Here is a 26,372-nt window from a genome sequence, read left to right on the forward strand (position 1 = left end):
GTTTGCAAAGATATGGGGTCGATGAGGAAGATAACATATATACTACCATAGCTAGACATGGTGAAGGGATGCAAGATGCATTCATTTTGGAGATGTCCTCTATATATCCAAAAATAAGGCTGATACTATGGCTCGCCCATGACAGTATGCAACCTAATCACTATAGTATTAAGTGATGCTGTTTCTGAGTGTTGGAAATTTATTAACAATGCTTTAAAAAGGTTTATGAGCACATGTAGGAAATGTGAAATTGATCTTTAAAAAGTTCTGAATTTTCACAGTGTTTTAAAACAAAATATGCAGGGCCACTGGAATTATGCGACAGGAGAAGGCCAAATTGTGCTGCGTGGTTCACTAAATTATGCAGGAAGAATAGGCAAACGTGCGGAATAATGCGGCACATTTTGTAAAAGTATTACTTCATTATTTCGGCATTTTAAAAATTGGTAACTCTTCCTGGGCATTGGTTCCACTTCATTAGTATCAGGTTAACACGCTAGTATAGCATAAGCAATAGAAAGGTGACCAGTCCAGCTTTGCAAGGGCCTTTCACTGTGCGTCAATACTTGTCGCTGAATTTTTAGTAACTTTTGAACCGTTTGAGCCACACAATCGCATAATTTCAGTGACCGTAATACAACTGGAAAAACTATGTAACCCACATTATTGCATGAGAAGGTGGCCGTAAAAAAAAAAGCTCCAGAATTTATTTTTTTCAGGACATTTCAAAAGCTGGCATTTTTTAAATGTGACACATTTCACAGTTGGTAAAGTTATAGGATGTATTAGATGTCGATAATAAAATACTAATTGTACACTCTTCTAAGGAAAAGTTGCCTATTCAAATTGTAACAGCATTGGCAAAGCCAATAGGTGTGGGTTTAATGTGCTAATTGATGCAGGGTTGGCACATTAGAGTGAGGTACATGGGAGAAAGCCAACAGGAGGAAGGATACATTTTAAGAGCCAATAACATTAGGTGGGAGATGAATAATCTACTGGGTTGAACCAAGACATGATTGACAAAATATCAAACCAATGGCTGAAAGAGACTAGTCGAAGAAAGCCAGTGTTTGAAACGGGTGGACACAAAGCCCACTTTACGTAAACTGTAATCAGTAGGTCTGGTCAGCAGGTATGTTGTCACAGTCTGAACCTCCAACTAGTTCCCAATGCTCTATATTGTGGTATGGGGCTGCAATCATTAGAGGGTAGCATCATGGACGTCATGATGCGCCCCTGGCTTGCCCTTTGTGACCCCTGGCACTGTCTTTGTGACCCCTAGCTTCAGAGGGGGCAAAATCAGTGCCAGGAACACAGTGGTAGCACGTCCTTATCGATGTTGGTTGGGGCGCCTTTCTTTTTTGTTTTCTTTCATTTTTTAATACACTAATAGTAAATAATGTTTAATTATTCACTATTAGTATATTAAAAATGGAGTACAATTAGCTGGACTATGGCCCTCCCAGGCAGCTGAGGTAAGTAAAAATAAATTGTTTTTAAATGTTCGTTTTGTGCGTGCTTGAGGGTGCGTTTGTGTTTATGTGTGAATGTGTGAATATGTAAGCATGTGTATGTGAGTGAGATTGAAGGTCAAAGGGCATATGATATCACTTCCGTACCCTGCTTCTGCATTAGGTGGGCTTTTCCTTCAAGTATTTTTCGTAGGTTTTTGGGCCTGTACAACTCACTTAGGTCTCTGAGATGGTGTCTGTTTCATGGGTCTCTGGTTCCATGTAGGTTTCAATGGTTTCTGGCAAGATGTTTGTTGCACGGGCCTCTTTGTTAGAGCCTATTTATGAATGTTCCTGGACTCTATTATTTTTTCACACATATCTGGCACCTTGGGTCTTTCAAAAGATACACGATATATGTTTGTTTTGCATTTATGTATTGGAATTATTGTGGACCATGAGTATTTTATTTATTTTTCTCATCATACATGTGTAATTTCTTCTCCGAATCGGCATTTAGTAAGTCAGTGATTATCTCGATGATTTGTTTAGTCAATAATTATCTGCACGATTTGTTTAGTCAGTGATTATCTATATGATTCGTATATTCAATGATTATCTGTATGGGATTCTTGCTGCCTGAATCTAGGCTTGTCTTTTTTTTTTGTAAACATATTTTTATTGCAGTTTCAGTTTTCCACTTAACATGTAGTCATGGTACAATACAACACATAGCAGCCATTGTTGTTTCGATACAGTGGTTCAACTCAATCCATACATTTCTGATTCCTTCGAAAACTGGGACTCTAAGAACTCACCCAACTTCCCTCCCCTTATCCACCCCAACTTCCCCCTCCCCCTTCAGTGAGCCCATTGGTGTATTGCGAGAGGAGCATTGTGCGTTGGGGTTAGAGACATATTTCCTCTCCTTATGTGTGGCAGCATCAAGTTCCTTAATAGTAAAAAGGGTCCGTCAACAGGTGGTGCGCGGTTGGGTCCTTATAGTCTGTTATTCCGTCATTCAGTCAAGGGACCAGATCAGTCTGGATCTCCTCCTCCAAAGCATCCATTACTACCTCCCATCCTTGCGCTATTTCTGGTGGTCTCCTTCCTCTCTTGGCCTCTCTGTGAAGAACATCTCCCTCACATCTAGCCCATTTTTTCAATTCCCTTTTCCACTGGGATAGCCTCGGTCCTGTTGGATTTTTCCAGGCTTTTGCAATTTCCCTCTTTGCCAGCACGTAGGCCAGGTCCTGAAATCTGCTAGTTACTTTTTTCTTGGACGAATGTGGAAACCACCCCAGCAAGCAATGGCCTATTGTGCAGGGAATCTCCTTGCATATCGCTCTTGCCACTGACTGATTCACCGCTTCCCAGAACGCCTCTAGCATTGGCCAGTCCCAAAACATATGCTTGAATTCTACTCCTAACAACCCGCACCTAGGGCATTCTGCTCCCTCCGTTCCAAAGTACTTGTTGATCTGACCTGGAGTTAAATAAGCTTGATGCAGCACAAAAAGTTAATGAGCTTAAATCTAGTGTTTCTTGTCATTTTGGGGACCCCCTCCAGTATGTGCTCCCAGTCCTTGTCAGAAATATTGGTGCTCAGATCTCTCTCCCAAGTTAGTCTAAGTTGTGTCAATGGAAGGGTCTTGTCTGCCCGTATCCTGCCATATAAATTTGTAACTGCTTTAAACTTGCCGGTGGAGGTCGCTAGGTAGGTACAAGTTGTCTGCGTTGGGGGCTCTCTCAATCCCTCCCACCAGTGCCGCCGAATACTAGCCGTGAGTGAGCCGTAGAGTAAGAAATGACCCCTCGGCAAATCAAACTCCTCCCTGAGGTCCTCAAATGGTATCATCGTCCCCTCCGTAAACAGTGTTCCCACCGTCTGGATCCCAGCCTCCACCCAGGTTTGGAGCCTGTCCCAGTCGCTCCAATGAGGCAAAGCCATCAAGGACAACAGAGGCAGCTCCTGGGAATAGGGGGTCTTTATCTTAATTTTATGTAAATAGCTTTTCCAGCATTGAATCAAAATTTTAAACTCTGGGGAATCCCCCGTTTTGCCACCCTGGCTCCCCAACAACACCTCCATTAACCTTGTCCGCGAAGGGGTGAACGATTTCACTCTTGCCTCAGGGTCCGTTCTGCTTGCTATCCATTGTGTAAGCCATTGGAGCTGTGCTGCCAAGTAATAGGCCCCAAAGTTAGGGACCGCCATCCGTGGACTGCCTCTGGAGTTTGGTCAATGCCACTCTCTTCAGTCCGTTACCCCATAGGAATGCTATGACCATTGTCTCCAGTTCCCTAAAGCTTGCCCTGGGTATCCACACCAGTAATACTGTAAAGTGATATAATAGCCTAGGCAGGACTGTCATTTTGAGAATCGCTACTCTACCTGCTACAGACAATGGCAGTGTTTGCCAAAAAGCCACACTGGACCTGACGGACCGTAGTGTTCCCTCTGCGTTACCTTTGAGGATGTCCTGTGGGTCGTGGTACACCTTAACTCTCAAATAAAAAAGGCATCTCAGCTCCTATTTAACTTTATACATACCCAGTCCCAATGGGGGCGCTATCGTGGCTCTTAGCGGGAACAACCTGGTTTTATACCAGTTTGCTCCCTGCCCTGAATGTCTACCGAACTGAGAAAGCATCAGCTGTGCCCGAGGCAGGTCTCTGTGCATATCCCCCCAAAAAATCATCAGATCCTCGGCATATAAGGCAATTTGGTGTCTCCCCCCTCCTTCCCCTACTACTTAACCTCCCCCCCACTGCGTGCTGCAGCGGCTCCATTGCCAACGCAAAGAGCAGCGGAGACAGGGGACAGCCCTGTCTAGTGCCACGTTTCACCTCATAGCTTTTTGATATTGACCGTCCGGTGTGCACTCTGGCTGTAGGCTTGGTATACAATAACCTCACCCATGCAATATATTCATGACCCAGTCCCAGCCTGGCCATTACTGCATAAAGGAACCCTGTGAGAAAATAGCCTCTTTCTAGCCTTGTTACCCCCACTTTTGGCCTGTTTGTGAGTGTATGTCAGAGTGTTTTCACTGTCTCACTGGGATCCTGCTAGCCAGGGCCCAGTGCTCATAGTGAAAACCCTATGTTTTCAGTATGTTTGTTATGTGTCACTGGGACCCTGCTAGTCAGGACCCCAGTGCTCATAAGTTTGTGGCCTATATGTATGTGTTCCCTGTGTGGTGCCCAACTGTCTCACTGAGGCTCTGCTAACCAGAACCTCAGTGGTTATGCTCTCTCATTTCTTTCAAATTGTCACTAACAGGCTAGTGACCAATTTTACCAATTTATATTGGCTTACTGGAACACCCTTATAATTCCCTAGTATATGGTACTGAGGTACCCAGGGTATTGGGGTTCCAGGAGATCCCTATGGGCTGCAGCATTTCTTTTGCCACCCATAGGGAGCTCTGACAATTCTTACACAGGCCTGCCACTGCAGCCTGAGTGAAATAACGTCCACGTTATTTCACAGCCATTTTACACAGCACTTAAGTAACTTATAAGTCACCTATATGTCTAACCTTTACCTGGTAAAGGTTGGGTGCTAAGTTACTTAGTGTGAGGGCACCCTGGCACTAGCCAAGGTGCCCCCACATTGTTCAGGGCCAATTCCCCGGACTTTGTGAGTGCGGGGACACCATTACACGCGTGCACTACATATAGGTCACTACCTATATGTAGCTTCACAATGGTAACTCCGAATATGGCCATGTAACATGTCTATGATCATGGAATTGCCCCCTCTATACCATCCTGGCATAGTTGGCACAATCCCATGATCCCAGTGGTCTGTAGCACAGACCCTGGTACTGCCAAACTGCCTTTCCTGGGGTTTCACTGCAGCTGCTGCTGCTGCCAACCCCTCAGACAGGTTTCTGCCCTCCTGGGGTCCAGCCAGGCTTGGCCCAGGATGGCAGAACAAAGGACTTCCTCTGAGAGAGGGTGTTACACCCTCTCCCTTTGGAAAATGGTGTGAAGGCAGGGGAGGAGTAGCCTCCCCCAGCCTCTGGAAATGCTTTCATGGGCACACATGGTGCCCATTTCTGCATAAGCCAGTCTACACCGGTTCAGGGACCCCTTAGCCCTTCTCTGGCGCGAAACTGGACAAAGGAAAGGGGAGTGACCACTCCCCTGACCTGTACCTCCCCTGGGAGGTGCCCAGAGCTCCTCCAGTGTGCTCCAGACCTCTGCCATCTTGGAAACAGAGGAGCTGCTGGCACACTGGACTGCTCTGAGTGGCCAGTGCCATCAGGTGACGTCAGAGACTCCTTCTGATAGGCTCCTTCAGGTGTTGCTAGCCTATCCTCTCTCCTAGGTAGCCAAACCCTCTTTTCTGGCTATTTAGGGTCTCTGTCTCTTGGGATTCCTTAGATAACGAATGCAAGAGCTCATCCGAGTTCCTCTGCATCTCTCTCTTCACCTTCTGCCAAGGAATCGACTGCTGACCGCGCTGGAAGCCTGCAAAACTGCAACAAAATAGCAAAGACGACTACTGCAACTCTGTAACGCTGATCCTGCCGCCTTCTCGACTGTTTTCCTGGTGGTGCATGCTGTGGGGGTAGTCCGCCTCCTCTCTGCACTAGAAGCTCCGAAGAAATCTCCCGTGGGTCGACGGAATCTTCCCCCTGCAACCGCAGGCACCAAAGAACTGCATCACCGGTACCTTGGGTCGCCTCTCTGCACAACGAGCGAGGTCCCTTGAATCCAGCAACTCTGTCCAAGTGACTCCCACAGTCCAGTGACTCTTCAGTCAAAGTTTGGTGGAGGTAAGTCCTTGCCTCCCCACGCCAGACTGCATTGCTGGGAACTGCGACTTTTGCAGCTACTCCGGCCTCCGTGCACTTCCGACGGAAATCCTTTGTGCACAGTCCAGCCTGGGTCCATGGCACTCTAACCTGCATTGCACGATCTCCTAAGTTGTCCTCCGGCGACGTGGGACTCCTTTGTGCGACTTCGGGTGAGCACCGTTTCACGCATCCTTGTAATGCCTGTTTCTGGCACTTCTGTGGGTGCTGCCTGCTGCTGAGAGGGCTCCTTTTCTTGCTCGACGCCTCCTCTGTCCCCTGACGCAATTGGCGACATCCTGGTCCCTCCTGGGCCACAGCAGCATCCAAAAACACTAACCGCACGATTTGCAGCTAGCAAGGCTTGTTGGCGGTCTTTCGGCGGGAAAACACTTCTGCACGACTCTCCACGGCGTGAGGGATCCGTCCTCCAAAGGGGAAGTCTCTAGCCCTTGTCGTTCCTGCAGAAACCTAAGCTTCTACTGCCCAGTAGCAGCTTCTTTGCACCCACAGCTGGCATTTCCTGGGCATCTGCCCATCTACGACTTGCTTGTGACTTTTGGACTTGGTCCCCTTGTTCCACAGGTACCCACGACTGGAAATCCATCGTTGTTGCATTGTTGGTTTGTGTCTTTCCTGAAGAATTCCCCTATCACGACTTCTATGTCCTTTGGGGAACTTTAGGGCACTTTGCACTCACTTTTCAGGGTCTTGGGGTGGGCTATTTTTCTAACCCTTACTATTTTCTAATAGTCCCAGCGACCCTCTACAAGATCACATAGGTTTGGGGTCCATTCGTGGTTCGCATTCCACTTTTGGAGTATATGGTTTGTGTTGCCCCTATCCCTATGTGTCTCCATTGCATCCTATTGTAACTATACATTGTTTGCACTGTTTTCTAATACTATTACTGCATATTTTGGTATTGTATACATATATCTTGTGTATATTTGCTATCCTCATACTGAGGGTACTCACTGAGATACTTTTGACATATTGTCATAAAAATAAAGTACCTTTATTTTTAGTATATCTGTGTATTGTGTTTTCTTATGATATTGTGCATATGACACTAGTGGTACTGTAGGAGCTTCACTCGTCTCCTAGTTCAGCCTAAGCTGCTCTGCTAAGCTACCATTATCTATCAGCCTTTGCTGCTAGACACCCTATACACTAATAAGGGATAACTGGGTCTGGTGCAAGGTGTAAGTACCCCTAGGTACTCACTACAAGCCAGTCCAGCCTCCTACAAACCCCCACTCTAGACTATCAAACGCTTTCTCTATATCTACTGCCAACACCCCGGGTGTTATGCCATCCAGATTGTGGTCCCTCATGACTGCCAACAATCGACGTATGTTATCCGCTGTGTTTTGACCTGGGACAAACCCTGCCTGATCTGGGTGTATTAGTTTTGTCATGTTTGGGAGGAGTCTTGTAGCCAGGATCTTACTGAGGATCTTGTAGTTCAAATTCAACATGGATAAAGGTCTGCATCCCATTCAATCAAAGGACTACTGGTCGTGGCCTCATTATCCATAAAAAATTGAGTAATGTGCTGTTTCAACTCCCCCTGATATTGTACATCCTCTAATGGCTCTGGTTTCAGTTTCCATGTGGGGATGTGGAGGAGGGGTAGGCCCTATTTCAATGACAACAAGAGTGAGTTATGATCTGAGAGCGTGCGACCAAGTACTCAGCATTATGTATATGTGGGAAGACATCCGGTGTGCAAAAGAACACATCCGGCCTAACATGGAGCTCATGTAAAGAGGAGAAGTACGAGTAGTCCCTGGTGTCTGGATGTAACCGTCGGCAAGCATCTACCAGGCCCCAATGTGACTGTCAGGATCTAAATTGCTGTGCCACTCTAATTAGCGGAGAATCATGCAAAGGGGGGTACGAGCGATCTATGGTGGGGTTTGCCACACAGTTAAACCCCCCGCCCCCAGAACCAAGGCATGTTGCAGGTATGTGGCCAGGAGGCCTGATGTGCGTATAAAGAACTCACCTTGTTCTGAATTTGGTGCATAGACATTAATCAGTGCTAACTCCCTGCTCTCCAGTCGCCCCAGAATTGCCACAAATCGCCCCTCCGGATCAGTAAGACTATCCAATAACTGAAATGGGACCCCAGCCCGTATCCATATCAAGGTCCCCCTTGCAAATGCAGAATATGTAGTATAATATACTTGGCCCCTTCACTGTTTCTGTATAGCTTTCCCCTCTGCTTGTGTTAAGTGTGTTTCCTGGAGCATTGCAATCTGAACCCCCTCCTCTGTAAGTATGAGAAAACGTTATACCTCTTGACCATCGTATGCATGCCCCGGATATTCCAAAAATCAATGTATATGAATCTAACGTAGCCATACCATTGTGTCATCCATTGTTGTTCTTGTGGCCAACACTGTATCACAATCAATGAATGAAATCCCCCCCCTCTCGCGCCACTGCTCCAGCTCTACTGCTACCACTCTCTGTGACTCCCATGACCCAATAATCTTACCCCAACAATTAACTACCCAACTCCCCATCCCCACGTCAAAAGCTTGAACGACTCTCATCCAAACCCAAACAGTTACTTCAGCTAGTCTATCGCAAATGGGGGCGGTCCCCTAGTTCTTGGAGAGGAGTATGCCACATTGCCTATCCCCAACCCCGGACTACTAGGCTTGCAGGAGTTTGTGGACCCAGTCCCCCTCTTACAGATTCAGCCCTCTCCAGCCGTGTCGTCCACCGCTGCAGGGGAGCGGGTCGTTGCTGTACGACTCTTGGTAGCCATTCTATGGCCATGCCGGATCCTCCATATAAGTCCAGAGTTGTGTGGATCAGATGATGCAGTCCGACATCCCTGGAGTCACCTCTGGACCAAACCCGTCTGATGCGTGCGATGCTTCTGAGTCCTGATCTGATCCTGATTTTTCCAGCTCCTCATCTGCCCTTATGTGAGGGCCGAGGTCTGAGCCACTTAGTGATGCCACTGCTTCCATTGTTTTCTAATGTTCTTTTTGCATCTCTTTATTAGAGGGACTCCCCAATTTACGATTCCTGTTATGCCTGTTTCCCTTTTGACGTTGAGTTTGCGAGCCCTCCACCAGATGATCCTTCTCTGGTGTTGCCTGTGAGTCAATCCACTGCCACACTTTGTCAGATGTGGTAAAGAATTGTGTGCCCTCTTTAGCCACCACTCCAAATTTCGCAGGGAACAGCATCCCATATTGAAACCCTAATTGGGGTAGTTTTTGTTTTGCGTCTCAAAAAGTGGCCCTCTGTTTCTGTGCTTCCCTTGAGAAGTCAGGGAAGATACGGATCCTGTGATTGTCTATCATGTGGTCTCCAATTTTCCTGCTTTGGTTCAGCAAATAGTCCCTGTCCCTGTAATGCAGCAACCGAGCCACAATCGGTCTTGGGGGAGCCCCCGGTGGCGGGGGGTGCGCTGGGATCCTATGTGCCCTCTCAATCGCAAAAAAGGGAGAGAGTCCATCCTCTGCCACTTCCTGCCCGCAGTTCTAGGTCGTGGATTCGCTTCTCCATCCGCTGTGTGATCTTAGTTGTGACCCTAACCTCTGGCAGGAGTTCTTTGACTTGTTTTTCTGAGGTGGATCCCTTTTCGGCCAGGCGGCTGTGGTCATCTCTGAGTATTGTGAAATCTGTGGCCCGGGCATCAATTTTCCCCTCCAGAGCTTCACAAGATGCTGTTGTGGCCTGTAGTACGTCCTCAAGAGTGGGGTCTCCGGTCTTTTCCACAAGATGGGTATTCTTGATTCCCCGCGGACCTGCCATTGCGTCCGCAGCAGCACCGTCTTTCTGTTCTGTATCCTTCTTACGACCAACCTTTCCCATCTCTGGAACTCCACCGCTATTTCTCCATGGTATTAGAGGGTGGGTGCAGCAGTCCCCCTCTTCTTTATTGTCTCTCCTAGCCTCTCCTGTTCGCAGAGGGTATCTGGTTATTTCACATTTTATCGTGTGCTCTGTAGATTCGACCTCATGGATGTATTGGGGGGCTTTTTCCGGTCCCTCACCCGCCGCAGCCTTTCCCAATTCTGCACCAGTAAAAGCCTGTGTCACTGCCAGGGGTTCCTTTTGCTTGGGGTTTGAAGGTGCGATCTGTATTTGTAATCTCCCCCTTTTTTATGGGGGTTCCTCCTGTGCTGCCTTCTCTTTTCTATGAATCGCCCTCTTGTTCTACTATAGCAGTGGAATGTGGGATCTCTCCTCCCTCCGTGCAAGTCTCCTTTTCCTGAGTCTTATCAGGGCAGAACCCCAGCAGTTCACTCACTAGGGCTCTGGTCACTCTCTTGGGCCCACCGTATTACTCACAGTTCTGGGCCGGCTGGGTATGTCTCCTATTGCCCATATATATCTGCTGCGCGTCTGCTGTCCGTTCGCTGGTGCTTCCAGGGCAGCCTGCTTTGCTGCGCCCTGATCCAGGCCCTGGGAGGCTCTCTTTTTTCCACTACCTCTGAGTCCTTTGCTAAACCGGGGCCTCCCGTCCCCAGAAGGCCGATCCTTGCCCCACAGGGAGTCCTCCGGCCCCAGGCCTCACTCCTCGCCGCATAAGTCCGCCCACTGGCTCGCCTGGTTCGTCGCGCGCCACTGGGCCCTTTTCTCTATCCACTCCAGGCCAGCGTCGTCCCCCGACTCACCCCTCGTGCTATTTTCAGTGTTGTACATGGTGTTAGGCGATCTTTGTCCACACCCCGACGACTGGGGCTGCTGGCTCTGTCTCTTCAGTCGCGGCAGCCATCTTGTGCTTCTCACGCCCCCTGAATTTATGCTTGTCTACAGGTCTCTGCCATTGGTTTTGCATAAAAGGTGATTCCTGGATTTTCTCATGTTTCATAAATGCTTGGTGACATCCGTGTTTCAAGGAATCGTCTAACAAATGAGTGCCTCTTGGTTGTCTGGCTACATGAATGGTCCAGTCTTTGCATCATGTGTGTATGGTGAACCTTTGGTTCAGTGCGAGTTTTGTTCTGAATCTGTCTTGGATCAAGAGCTATCAAGCTAATATTGGATCGTATGACTGCACACCTATTTGTCAGAGTCATTCTTTATACCTGTCACGTAGAAGTTTGGCTATGTTTCTTACATCTCCTTTTTGTATATCATACTTAGGTTACGGAAAGCAGTTACTGCCTGGAGTACCTGCAGACCCTTCTAAAGAAGAAAAAGAAAAGCAGCAGGTAATCCATTATTTTGAGCAAATCAGAGAAGTCTAAATGAAAAGAGCTTGTTAGCAAGAATATATTTGGAGATTCCTGGAAGAGGGAAGTGATGCTGGGACAAGTGTTCCTTGTCCTAAGAGAGGAAGCAGCACTTGGCAATGTGCTTACTGTCATGATCCATCCTGTGATCACTGTAGTTTATTGGACAGTATTTACCTGAAGGCTGGAGTGGTAGGGTGGTTGTCTGGCATTGTAGCATGTTGCCAGATACATGATGCTTGTGTCCCTTCATCCTGCATAGAAGAGCTTCTGACCATGAACTGTGTAAAGGCTATAGAATTATCTTTACACAATCCAATCTGATTTCTCTCCGCATCCCCAACTTTTGGGTATTCATCTTCTTGACAGGCAACCGTCACATGAAATGTAGTGCTATACTTTATCCCCTGTACACACTAATCATTTAATGTTTGCATTTGCAGATTTGCTACCTATGAGCAAATTGTACTTGTGGAAGTGTCTTTTGGACTTGGGCCTTCTCTGCGGGGACATCCCCAAATCTTTTGCCTTCACCCTCCTGTTTTCTTAACCAGTTTTTATTGGCTTTTAGGACTCTGTGCACATTACCACGGCTGACTAGTGCTAAAGTGCTTGTGGTCTCCCCTTTAAACATGGTAAAATTGGCTTATATCTATTGGCACATTTAATTGACTTATAAGACCCTAGAAAAGTGTTACAACATGTGCCCAGGGCCTGTAAATTAAATGTAATAGGCCTGCCAATGCAATATGTGTGTGCTGTTTAAACTGTCATTTTGGCCTGGCAAAATAAACCTTTTGCCAGGCCTAAACCTTCCTGGGGTAGCTCCTAAACAGCCCTTAGGGCAGGGTGCAGTGTATATAAAAGTTTGGACATGTACGGTTAACTTTTAGATGTTCTGGTAGTTGAAAACTCTTAAACTTGTTTTCACTACTGTGAAGCCTATGTCTTCCATAGGATAACATTGGATTGACTTATTATATTTAGTAAGTGATAAATTTCAATTGAGAGCAGGGAGGAATGCAGAGTTTGGTGTCTAAAGAATTGAAATTTAAAACCCTTTTAAAGGTCAAGTCAGATTTTAAGTCACAATTCTGAAAATTCCACTTTTAGAATACCCGTACGTTTTTCCAACCATTTCTTGCCTGCAGCCTGTATCCTGGATCATATGACTAGGTGTAGTTGGCAGTTGGTTTTTATGTATTGCTCCCAAAGAGTGAGACAAAAGGGGATGAGGTGATTCAGGTTGGGCCATCTCTGACTTGATGAGGGGGAGGAGCTGTCATCTACCACACTTACACATCAAAAAGCCTCTGCCTGAGCACTCTCACATAGTGTTTGACACTGGTCATTTGTGCTTGGTCTGAACTGGGGTGATGTGGCAAAGCAAAATCATGATGGATGAAACCCAGATCTGTGACTGGGATGGGTGTTTGAAAAGTTTCAGCACTCTGTCCAATATTTTATTTTGTGATGTTGCTATGTGCGCCATAAGTGGCTAGGATATGCCCAGACGTGAGTCCCTGGCTTGCTGTGCCACTGGATTCAAGCTAGCCTGGCTAATGAAGGGTGATACCCTGAAACCGGTCCCAGGATGCTTGAAACCTGTCCAGGGGGGACCTGGCTTGGCAGTTCGGGCTGGACTGCTCCCATAGGGAGCAGGGTCAAGACTGGTTTGCATATGGCTGGTTCCGACCTGGGGTGACATGATAGGCAAAGTAACAATGGATTAAACCCAGATCTGTGACTCGGGGTGAGTGTTTGAAAAGTTTCAACACTCCATCCATCATTTTATTTTGTGATGTTGCATTTATGACCCCAGCCAGCTTGGGCAGGGCAGGGATGCAGAAAATGTCAAACACCTCTCAGTGGAGGGGAGTGGAAACCTCCAGAACCTTCTCCTACTTCAAAGCAGGCATCAGGTATAAATAATGGACCCTCAGATCCTTCTCATCAGTACACCTCTGGACCTATGTAAGACTCTGGACTGCAGTGCTACTCTGCAGGAAGGACTGCTACTCTGCTGCCCTGCTGCCTTAATGAGAAGTACTAGATGTGCATCTTGAACCCAGGACCACCAGAGTGACACGAAGGGCTAGTGGCTGGTCTCCAGATCAGAAATTCAGGGACAGAAAAGGCTCCAACAACCTTGAACTCAGCACCTGGACTCTGCCCGCTGTGAGTCTTGCCCACCCACAAGTGGTGCCACCCCACTCCTGGACACTTGGAAGTGGGTCTGAAGGTGCTCTGCCAGCCCAGCTCTGGTTCTATGAGCAGCACCGATGCAGCGCAAAGCATTTCCTCACAGCGGTATTGGGACTACCACTACTCATCTCTTCCCCGACACAAGACCTTGTATCGCAATCATGCAGCTTCCTCGGAACCGCTTCTGTGCAACACATGCTTGACGCTGATGCAGAACTCTGAACCACCACTGCATGGTTCGGCCTCGATTTGGGATCTCACAAAGTTCCACAAACCAAGATTTGAGGTACTTTGTGCAGTGTGCCTAACTGGGTCCCTGCACCCAGCTCTCGCTCCATTCCGGTTGGCCTGAACTTGTGACTTTGTCCCGTTCAAGCGCAACCAGATAACCACTGTTGGCACTTTTTGCTTCTAGGCACTATTTTTATTGAAATCTTTAAAATTATATATCTTCTGTTCTGCTGGTAGTTTTTATTAATCATTTTGGTCTCAGTGTATTAAATATCACTCTAGTTATATGAACTGGTGTGGGATTTTTCTTCTGTTGCACTTTCACTTTATTACAGTATGAGGTGCTGAATAAATAATTTACACCAGTGGTTCCCAACCTTTCAACTTCTGTGGACTCCCAGTTTATTATTATTGGAACCCGTGGACCCCCACTGAATCAATGGAATCTGGGGTCCCCCACTGGAAGCATTGTTGATAATTTGAAATGGAAAACAAAAATATAGAAACAAGCATTCAGCAAACATACCCAACTGATAAAACATTTTATTTCATGAATAAAAAAGAATGAAAAAAATAATTTTAATAAGAAAGCTAGAGCTTTTCTAAGTTTAATTGAAGCCACAAATTGTCCATACTATATTCCGTTTGATGCACTTTCACTGCTCCCAGGAATCTATCTGAGGAAACTAATTTAACTTTTAGTCTCCAATTGCAAATTCCTTCACATTTACAGTATGTTTTATATTTTTCATTTGTGTAGTGATACACTTTTTTTATCACTTTATTAATCTGTTAATATTATTTCATTTTCTAAGCAGTTGTGGACCCCCTGAGGAATGCTTCGCGGACTTTAGGGGTCCCCAGACCACAGGTTGGGAACCACTGCTTTACACATTGTCTCTAAGTTAAGGCTAAGTGCTTTTGTGTGAAGCTACCGAGGGGTTAAGCACAGATTAATTTGGGGTTGGCTTGAGTTTCACCCTGACAGAGGTTGTTGTTGTTGCTTGAGTAGGGTTTCATCCCCTTCAGCCAGTAACCCAATTTCCAATAGGGTCCAAGAAATTATTCTTAATAAAAAAAATATTGGTACACAGATACATTTGTGGAAGATCCTAATCAAATGAGTTAAATAGTTAATTAATGTTCTTCAAGGTCTATGTCATTTTACCAAATTTATTGTGGTTTATATTACACAATTAGGTCCATTTTCTCTCACAATTTCTAGGGGAGCAAAAGCCCTAAAAGAGGTCTTGCCTATTTGCTTTTCTCTGTCACTTCAATTCAGGGCAAGTATTATATTCCAGAACTTTCAAAGATCAAGTCAGCACTATAATAAAGTTGTTATCTTAAATAGACATTTGTCTGTGTTGAGTTGTTACAGTAATCATGCAGTTATTATGAAAGTTATTGTCATGTCAGCAAGTATAAAGTCATGTGACATGATTTCCTGAAAACAATCAGTCATGGATCAAAGGATGTCACTTCCTGTGATGTCTTTAAGGTCAAAGTTTATGTGATGTCACTTCCGCCACCCCTGCTATTTTGGCGAATCGACGCCTATGCTCTCAAGTCTTTACTCTCACTACAGTACTGCTACTATTAATTTGTCTTATCCTCCTCCTTCGATTACTATTAGCACTATCTACAGCTACTAAGTATTTTCACTTAATGCCTAATACATGAGGATCTGACTTTTTTATTATTGTTCTACCATTATGGGCGTGTCTATGGAATAAAGAAACAGACATAAAACCATATATCGTACACAAAGGGAGAGTATAAGGGAGTAAGAAAAGGCACCCATCGTACTCGACTCCCCAAACACAATACTAAGTCACAAAAGAGAGTACGGGGTTTATTGGAAATATAAATGGATTGGAAGTGTGCTAATTGCGTCACCATGCCAGTCCTAAATCTCAACTAGAGATACAACGCGGGGTGGTTCACGGTCTGTGGAGGGAGATTTCCTTTACGGACTAGGTGGTCTCACACACTATATAGTGTCATGCTTCATCATATGACCACCTAGCCCCACCCAGGTAGGGCAATACCACCTGGGCGGACTCAACCTCGCTGTTAAAGGAACAGGAGGGAGTGCGTAAATTTAGTTAGATTTCTGGAAAGATAGGGATCCAGCTATGCTATGGGAATAAAAACACCTACTCAGATACCAGGGTGAGTTTTAATAGAAGGTTCTGTGTGGTGTGTTTAAAAGGAATGGGAGACCAGTGTGAGAACAATGACTCACAAGGTCACCTATCTAGCCGACATGTTTCTGCCCTTGTGATTGAGCTATGGAGGGTCTCTGGGCATTCATCAGGGCGTTGGATCCCTGTAGCGGATGCTAATAGCGCGCTGCAGTTTAATTCGCAATAGGAAAAAACGTGGGAAGGGAAGGAAGGGCCTACCTTAGCCAAGGGAATACCTGGGGAGAACCCTAACAATAAAGGCTACTAGCCTCTGGTATCCTGGAGAGGGAGCGTCCCCTTATAGTCAGACTTGCATCAAAGGTGGGCGCTCGCTGTGCGCCTATACCGACCTCTCTGTCAGGAGCGCCCACCTTTGATGCAAGTCTGACTATAAGGGGACGCTCCCTCTCCAGGATACCAGAGGCTAGTAGCCTTTATTGTTAGGGTTCTCCCCAGGTATTCCCTTGGCTAAGGTAGGCCCTTCCTTCCCTTCCCACGTTTTTTCCTATTGCGAATTAAACTGCAGCGCGCTATTAGCATCCGCTACAGGGATCCAACGCCCTGATGAATGCCCAGAGACCCTCCATAGCTCAATCACAAGGGCAGAAACATGTCGGCTAGATAGGTGACCTTGTGAGTCATTGTTCTCACACTGGTCTCCCATTCCTTTTAAACACACCACACAGAACCTTCTATTAAAACTCACCCTGGTATCTGAGTAGGTGTTTTTATTCCCATAGCATAGCTGGATCCCTATCTTTCCAGAAATCTAACTAAATTTACGCACTCCCTCCTGTTCCTTTAACAGCGAGGTTGAGTCCGCCCAGGTGGTATTGCCCTACCTGGGTGGGGCTAGGTGGTCATATGATGAAGCATGACACTATATAGTGTGTGAGACCACCTAGTCCGTAAAGGAAATCTCCCTCCACAGACCGTGAACCACCCCGCGTTGTATCTCTAGTTGAGATTTAGGACTGGCATGGTGACGCAATTAGCACACTTCCAATCCATTTATATTTCCAATAAACCCCGTACTCTCTTTTGTGACTTCATAAAACCATATATCACAGGGATGATGAAATCTGACAAACTGCAGAACCTAAGCTCACCAATGGCACAACCAATACTCAGATTCGTACCTTTCACCAGCTAGTAGGTAAACTAGTGCTCGGACCCATAAATTACTCAGGATACTTTTCTGCAGAACTCAAACGGTACCCAGCATGCCTTTCACATTACAAATTACCTTTTTTGCCTTTTTTCTTATTTTCTTTTTTCGTTTATTTCTTGGATGCTTGTATTGCTAACCATTGATGTTTGTTTTATGATTCTGGTTTTCTTTTGCTCTCTTTTCTTACAAAAGCTGCTTTAACCTCTAGGGGGCTGTTTCTTCTTGACGTCCTAATGTCACTCTCCTAGCAACATGAATGATTTTCTCTAGGTAAATCCCTCTCTTTCTCTCTTCACAACTATTTATGAGCTAATAAATATGGGAATGTATTACTACATATGTAATAGTTGAAGTAAGTTAACAGCACTTTAAATGCTTAAAAATGTATTAAGAGTATCAGGAGCGAGAAACGTGTTCAGCAGTCTTCGTGGGGAAACGAGCTCATAGGTCTCTGGTGCCTCATCAGTGCCGGAAGAGAATCTGTGCCCAATCATAGCACAGTTGCTAAACTATAGAGATCATGATGCTGCACTTCGAGGAGCCCAGAAACTAAATGTTCTGCAACATGGAAAACGTAGATCTCTTTCTACCGTAATTTCACACAACAGGTGCAGGAGGTGAGGAAGCAATTCACAGTGGTGAAGCAGAAATGGCAGGATCTTCACCTAGACTACAGTATACTTTAGCCCGTTCAGTTGCGGGTGATGCTGGATGGAAAACCCAAGATCTCTGATGGCCTTAAGCAAATGCAAACATATCTTAAACCAGTGCTTAATTTGTAAATAAAAATGTGCCGGTGCCCAAAGCCCTCCTCTTAAGCACGTGGCTGCTGCAATTGAATGTGTGAGCACAGAATTCTGAGGCAGCGTTATCCTGAAGCCATCTCGGGCCTCTTCAATCCATTTAAAGCCACTCCAAGCCCCTTCAGCACACTCCTGCAGCTTTCTGCTTTCTCACTTTGTGACCCTTTTTCGTTTTTCCCTTTCTTTATCTTTCCCATATGTGTCTTCAGCTCGCAGCAAATGCTTGAGGGAGAAGAATAAGCACCAGCCCTCAAAAATAAGTGACGGTGCTCAGCACCAGAGACAACAAGCACAAATTAAGCACCTTCTTAAACAACATGTCAGCACTATATCCAGAAAAAGTCCCCCTGGGATCTGTAATGAGGATGCTGCTGACCAGAGGGGCTGAGATGAGAAAGATTGGTCTTCTCATGTGTTCTAGTGATTTGTGTTGGTCTTGTGTCTGGTGCGGTGCCCCGCCAGTGGAGGAAAATGGGTTGGCCCTGGGTTGGTACTGGTGTCCCTCACATTGGACTCATGCACCCTGAATAGTGTGGACTTTACTTACCTCCTTTGAACTGGACTGCCTGTGCTGGCTGTTGCTGCTGTGCTGTCCCACTGTAAAAGCCTGGTGAGCCATACTGATTCTCTGCGATTGTCCTGTGACCTTACGCAGCTTGAGGCTCTCCTAAATGACTGTCCTGATGCAGCCCCGCAATGTCCGAAGCTGAGTGATCCGATACTCACATATACTTTTGACATATTACATGTAGCTCATGTTCTGTTAGAAGCATGCCCCCCCTGCTGCTGCGACCGGGGTGGGGGGGGGGGGGTAGCTGGGCAACATCTGTCCCCATGTGTGCTCCACAAGTCTTGGCTGATTATTGTTTTTTGTGGGTTGTGGGAGGGGCTGAGGAGAGGGTTGGTTTGTTGCATGGCAAGTTGGGGCCTGCTGTGTTGGTGGGGGGCTGGGATGTGAACGACTTCAGATTCTGTAACTGAGTATAGTACCTTTACAAAAATGTCTACTTGCTTCTGACTGAGGTATCCTGTGTGATGGGGGCAGTAGACGAGCATGATGTTATGCCTGCATCGAAGTCTCACCTTGGCTTGAAGTTTCTTGTGTGGAATGTTCAGAGAATGAATGATCACAGGAAGGTGCACAGCGTAGTGGCGTATTTGCAGCGACACAACATAGATGTGTCTATGCAGTAGGGGACACTTCTCACCTCTGACAGTAGTCTGTTTTCGCAGAACCATTTGAATGGTGATATTTATACATTTATGCAGCATGCTTTACCTCGCAGGCGTGGGGGATTATGATCTGGGTGAGGGGGGCTGGCATTAAGCTTTGAAATGCAAGGGCAGACCCGTGGGGTTGGTATCTTATGGCGCGTTGTTACAAGAACAGCACGCCACTGCTTTTGGTCGGTGTGTATGACCCTAACTTTGATGATCAGCAGTTTTATCATGATTTACATGCTAGCCTTGCGCAATATGGCGGCCTGCCTAAATTATGGGGTGGTGATTTTAATTGTGTTCTGAGACCTGGATTAAATCGCTCACAGGGCCCCATGGCAAACTTCGGCTGCTGCTCACACCCTGCTAGATGTATCTGACTGGAGTGGGTTGGTTGATGTTAGGGGGCACAGATCACCCGATGGAGACACCCACTACTTCTCTATGTAAAACATCCATACCTGTATTGTCTATTGGCTGCTGGCTAAGGTGTTAGTACCCAAAGTCCTCCATTGTAAGCCTTTGCCATGCATCTATTCTGACCATTCACTTGTCTTGCTGGAACTGGTGCTAGACGATACCAATCGTACGGCCTTTGCTTGGAGGTTCCCATTACACTCACTTCTTGATGTGGTATTTCGGGAGGAACTTGTGCTGGTGATTGATGAATTGTTTGCTAATAATGTTGGCTCAGTAGATAGGTTTGAAACTGTATGTGAGGTTTTTAAGGTCTACATCCGGAGGGGGGGGGGATTATCATTTCCAAACATGCAGGTGTGTTGAGGTCGCTTCAGAGTTGATTACAAAAACTAGAAGGTGAGACAGCCACATTGGAATCTGAGCATGGTGCAACTGGGGAGCCGGGCACCTTGGCAGAGAGAAAGGCAAAATTGGAGGAATATTATGAGGTAGCTAATAATGAACGAAAACATAAGGGTAAATATACTGCTGCCAGGGTCTATGGTGAGGGGTAGCGGCCTTTGGAGACCCTTGCAGTCCTCCTAAGGCCCAGGTCCGCCCATGATCTTAAATTTCCAAGCTGAGTCAGGGGAGTTGCTTAGCACCTTAGAGCAGATAGTACGGCGATTTAAGCACTATTACGGAGAATGATATTTAACACGCATCTCTCATGATCGGTGACCTACAGATGAGTATTTATCTCACATAGCCATGAACTGGTTGTCCAATGAGCATAGGAGTGATAGCTGGCAGGTGCAGCGGAGCCATCAGTTGTGGTGGTCCTCAATAGTATGCCAGGCCAGAAGGTGCCTGGTACTGACGGCCTCATGGTTGCCTTTCAAAAAGAATGTCAGGCGGGGTTGGTACCTCATTTTATCACCCTCTTTGAGAAAATGGCAAAAAGTGGGTGCATGTTTCCAACTGTGTGACAGGCCCTTATTCTTACCATCTTGAAGCCAGGTAAACCTTCTGATCAGTGTTCATTTTACCAATTTGCTGATCAGTGTTCATCTTACTGCCCCCTGTCACTGCTAAATACTGATTCAAAGGTCTTCGCGAAAGTATTAGTGAATAGGTAGGCCCCCCTTACGGCAGGCTTAGCCAGACTGGAGCAGGCTGGTTCTGTACCAGGCTGATCGGAAATATACAACCTTAGAACCTTTTTCTACCCAGTTACCAGAATTGACCTCCAGGCACCCGTTGTTGCAGTATTTCTTGAGGAAGAAATAGCATTTGATTCCATAGTGTGGGAGTTTATGCTGGCAGTCCAGCAGTGGGGGATGTTTTCCTTCGACTCATCCGGGTTTTATATACCAGGGCTACAGCGCAAGTTAACGTTAATAGCATGGTGTCTGATACCATTGAGATCACAAGGGGTATTCGTCAGGGTCACCCCTCCTTAATGTCTTGGTAGCTGAGCCCTTGATGTGTTCCTTGCATGAATATAACTGTCCCTGGGGGATTTGCTTCCTGCACTATTACTTGATTAAGTCTACATATGCAGATGACACGCTTCTGTACTTTGGACACCCAGAGCAGAACCTGGCCCCAGTCCCATGTGAAGTTGTTTTATTTGGCAGACATTTTGGTGTCTGAGTCAACTGGGACCAATCCTTGTTATTCCCTCTCATGGCCGCAACATCACCTGTGCAAACAGGATATCCCTTACAATACACCATGGATCCCGTGAGATATCTGGGCATCCAGGCTCACTCTGATCCAGCTGTGGTATTACTGGAGAATTTTGGGGAAGCAGTCACTAGGCTTTTGGAGGCCATTGATAGCTTGATCAAACTCCCGTTGTCGCTTAGTGGGCACGTAGCGATTATGGTGTTGTTGCTTCATTTCATGTTCTTTTTTTACGAATATACCTATGCTGCTTCCACGTGCTTTTGTTGCGGAAATAACTGGTGCGCTTGGCATGGGTGGGTAAACTACCACGGGTTAGCTGGGACACTCTGACCATTCCATATGCAAAAGGTGGGTTGCCAGCCCCAGATCTTGAGGTCTGTTATAGAGCAGCATAATGTATGTTTGCTCATTATTGGCTTCACGGCCTGTCTGACCTTCCACACTTGTGGCTAGAGAAGGATGCTGCCGTCCTACATCAGATGCCTCAGAAGCTGCTGGATAAGCCTGTGCAGCACTATCATACTGTTGATTTAGTAAATGCCATGACATACTCCTGGAAGAAGCTGGCGGAGCTTCAGAATTGCACTCACATGTACTTGCATGTACTTGCCTCTGCTGCCGATTGACTGGTGTATGTGGTTTCCCTTGGGACAAGGGGCAGGGTTGGCAGGAATGCTGCATCAAATGCAATTGCAACACATGGGGGATTTCTTTCATAACGGAATGCTGCGCAACTGGGAAAAATGCTGCATCTGAAAGAACGCATACAGTATTGGAACTGTTTCAATACTTCCATGCTCATCATATCATATCATATCATGCATGAGCGCCTGGGTGCTGACCTGAAGCCCGCCCTGACGCATCCATGCAGAATGAGTGCATCTAGTCACAAAGCTTTATGTGTACTTCCAGGATGAACTCATGGTTGGAGTGGCCAGGGCAAGACAGGATTGGCAACAAGATTTGGGGGCATGTAACCAATAAATAATGGCTCTATTGCTGCTCTGTTATAAGGACAGTGGCCCTCATTAAGACTGCCAAAGCCCTGGCCCCCAGATGACCGCCAATGCTGGCTGTCTTTAGATTGCCATATTACGAGTGCTGAGGGATTTCCGCCAGAAGTCAGATGGAAATCCGTCAGCAGTCGTGCTGGCGGTCGGTGCTGAAGAGGCGGTCCCACCACCAGCACCACCATGCCAAAAGGACGCTGCATGCCGTATTACGACCAGTAATATGGTGTTGCGGTGTCCTGATGGTGGGGCGCTGATGGCGGTGGAAGTGCCGGGACCCGTCCCCTCCCAGACAACCTCCTCGACGGACAAGGTAAGTTGGTCATCCAACAGTGGTAGAGGGTGCTGAGTGAGTGTGTGTGGTGTCTGTGTGTGTGTTTGAATGCGGGGGTGGACGGGGTGTTGAATGCATTTGTGAGTGCATGTTTGAATATATGAATGTGTGGGTGAGTAGGAGTGCGTGAATGCATTGTGAAGGGGGGAGTGTATGCATGCGTGCAGCGGTATATGTGTGGGTGTGAATGGGCGTGTATGTCGAGTTTGCGTAGGTCCGTGGGGGTGTGTGTGTGCGTGTAGGAGTGTTTGGGTGATTGCGTGGAGGTGTGTTGATGTGCGTTCGAGTGTGTCCTGTCGACAACAATGCTTATTCCTGTCATCAGGATGCAAGACCGCCAGCATTTTGCCAACAGGGCAATCAATAGGAAAATGTTGGTGGTCTCTCACCTCGTAATACCGCTGACGGTATTGCAGGGTACTCACCTCCAGCACGGCGGACTGTGGAAAAGTGGTGGGATGGGCGGGGATTCGGCGGTTTGGGTTTGGCCAAACTGCCGGCCTCGTAATATGGCAGTCTTCACCACCGGCCCGTCGGCGGTGAGACCGCCACCGCGGCCCTGGAGGTCTTTGGACTGCCAGGGTTATAATGAGGACCAGTATCACTAAATAGCCATCACAGGCTTATGCACTTGAAATATATTAACCGGGTATACTACACCCCAGCTTGCCTGTTTCACTACAGCCTGCGTGATAGCCTCAGTTGTCATAGGTGCACCACTGGAGGGGGATGGGGGTTTGCTCACGTGGCTTGGCACTGCCCTGAAGTTAAACACTTTCTGGGATAGCATTTTTGGGGCCCTGGGAGAGATAACAGGGAAGCAGATTGAGGCCCCACCGCTACTGGCGCTCTTGGGCTATGACAGAGTGATCCCGAAGGCCTGTAGGCGTTTGGTGAATCTTGGCCTGTTGCTTACGAAGTGTCACGTTTATATGCGCTGGACGAAGGGGCCCTTCCCAACACTTAAGGACTGGCATGTAGACATGACATTTTGTAACACTACATCTGATGTCTATAGTGTTCTCATGCCAATTAAGAACAGACCGTACGGTGTTTGGGTACTACACTGTACGTATCAGACCAGAGTGGGACTGATGAGGCAGTGAGCTCTACGACGGACGCCATGCCGGGGTGGTGTGCAAAATTGTTGATTGTGTGTTAGAGGGTGGAATGTGTTTCAAATTGATACATTCTGTTCTGTGATTGGGGCTGTGCTTGCACCAAGGAGGGGCTGTGTGCCTTTTGAGAGAGACGCATTTGACCTGTGATGGAGGCAGAACCGGACTGGGACCCCAAAGAAGCCCTGGCAATATTGTCAGACCAGGCCCCCGGTTCGGGGAGGGGGCGTTTAGAGGACAAACCACTGCTGCTTCTATTCATTTTTTTTTACTGGGGGCCGATATTGCACCACTGCTGCAAAACCGGCCTACACCACAGATGAACCGGCTCCCACCATTCCAGCCTCCCGGAAAGATGCCCGCTGCAGCCAGTGCGACCCTGGATGGAGGTGTGTTATTTGTCACCTCGCCACGTGTTACATTTCTGGGGAGGGCACTTGGCGCATGCGAAACTTCGTTGCTTTTTATGCTGTTATCATGTATGTAATCCTGACCGCCACACGTGTGTTTTTGTGCTCGCTCCTTTGTGCTCGGTAACACAATGCTTCACAATACTGATGATCGTGTTAGTTATGTTGCATAAAATGATAAATATAGGTTTTAAAAAGAACCATGCGTTTGGCTATTAGCCCCGAGCCCTGTGGCTAATATCCAACATGTAAAACAATTTCGTGCAGCTGGGTGCCCCACAGAACGCTCGGCCTAACTCCAGGGGTGTTGGAAAACTTCGCATTGGACAACATTAAAAGGCGATGTCCATCTTCTCGAAGGGAATGCATTTGTCACTGGACTTGATTAGACAGGCGAGGTTTAAAATCTGCCCACTCCCACCCTGAACCTCATCTCTACTAACAGGGGCTAGGAATCTATTGGCCAGGAAGAGTGAAGATTGGAGTCACCAGCAAGGTGGCATAGCCCTTCTCTCAGCAGTGGGAGCATGGACATTTTCTATATTCTAACGTTGAGCAGTAATTTTAAGAGAAAAGAGAAGTTTTTTTTTGTTTTTTTTTCCGAGGAGAACTCCGATTTCAAAAGAGCTATGGCGAAGAAGTCTTAGGTGTAGCGTGTGAGCTTCGTCTTTCTGAAATGGATGCCACAAAAGGCCACGTTCCAGTGAACCCAGAACAATGTGGAGTTGTTTCCCAGCCAAGAACGTCTTTCAATATTGGCAAAGGAAATCAGATATGCAGACAGAATCCCTGTGATCAGCAGTGCCTGGCTGAGGGGGGTTTACAGGCTGTTCCGGGTCAGGAATAAGGTGCTTGCGAGCTTTGCAGGTGTTTTATTTTGTACAGTAGCCTGTGATGTTCAGGGTCGGACTGGGTACAGAATATAGAACCGAGCATTCAAATTAAAGTGGTCCCCATTGGCGATTCGCTTAGCTAAAAAGTGGGCAACATTTGCATATCAGAGCAGTTTTAAATTTGTCAAGAGATGCTGTAAATGTGTTTTGTAAGGTATGAAAGACTGCATTCATGTGTGCTAATATCAGGGAAATCAACAATAAAAACCTGCCCACTTGACCATAAACCAAACAATGGACCTCTTGTGGTAATCACTAATGACAATTACAATAATTTAAAATAGATTAAAGCACGACTCAACTGATCATTCAATCAATCAATCAATCAATCAGGGACTTTGTAAAGCGCACTACTCACCCATGTGGGTCTCAAGGCGCTAGGGGAGGGGGGGCTGCTACTGCTCGAACAGTAGCATGTCTCCTGAAGGTAAGGAGGTCCTTGGTCTGACGCAGGTGGGTGGGAAGAGTGTTCCACGTCTTGGCGGCGAGGTGCGAGAATGATCTGCTGCTGGTGGTGGTTCTGCCGATGCGTGGGACGGTGGCGAGGGCAAGGTCGGCAGAGAGAAACTTTCGGGTCAGGATGTAGAAGGAGAGCTGTCTGCTCATGTATTCTGTTCCGGTGTTGTGCAGTGCCTTGTGAGCGTGGGTGAGGATCATTAACATTCTTTATTGTAGTATTTAAAAATTAATTAGTACAGAATTATTTCCGACATGTGACACATAAGCAGAGACATCAAACAAATATTTATATAACCATTCTCAGAAATGATTATGCAAGATTAATGAACCAAAAACCATTTGAAGTGCACAGCACCATCAATTAGTGATTAGTAATGCGTAATCTAACAATTTTTCAGAATATAGATCTAGTTGCACAGTTTGTCAAAAACTTTTAAAAAATCACATATCAGACCAGCTCTTCTGACACTACCTAATATAGGCCATCTAACCCTAGTACAGTTGAAAGGGGGAGAGTGTTTAGTGTATGACTCGCCCCAAATAAATACATTCTTGGCTCGGTAGTTTGGTCTGGGACCTTAAGTCAGGTATGCTATATCTGTGTTGGTTTTTATTGTATTCCTGATTTCTCTAAGGGGTCATAACCTGTCCATTTATTAGAATCAGAAACATAAATATATTTAGTGACTGATTTACACAAAGTAGCAGACCTGCATCCAAAGAAGTATTCCCTAAATGAATGCAAATTTAAATATTGGCAGTAGTAGG

General features: G+C 46.6%; 1 protein-coding gene across 2 annotated transcripts in view; it reads left to right on the forward strand.

The window, feature by feature from the left end:
• STRA6 (signaling receptor and transporter of retinol STRA6) overlaps positions 1–26,372 on the forward strand; it is a 276,453-nt gene that overhangs the window by 157,438 nt on the left and 92,643 nt on the right. For both annotated transcript variants that reach the window (XM_069222218.1, XM_069222219.1), the window contains exon 8: positions 11,384–11,451. In XM_069222218.1, the coding sequence (XP_069078319.1) occupies positions 11,384–11,451 (68 nt within the window). The remainder of the gene's footprint in view (positions 1–11,383; positions 11,452–26,372) is intronic.

The sequence above is a fragment of the Pleurodeles waltl genome, chromosome 3_1 (assembly GCF_031143425.1).
Source record: "Pleurodeles waltl isolate 20211129_DDA chromosome 3_1, aPleWal1.hap1.20221129, whole genome shotgun sequence".
NCBI classification, from domain to species: Eukaryota; Metazoa; Chordata; class Amphibia; order Caudata; family Salamandridae; genus Pleurodeles; species Pleurodeles waltl.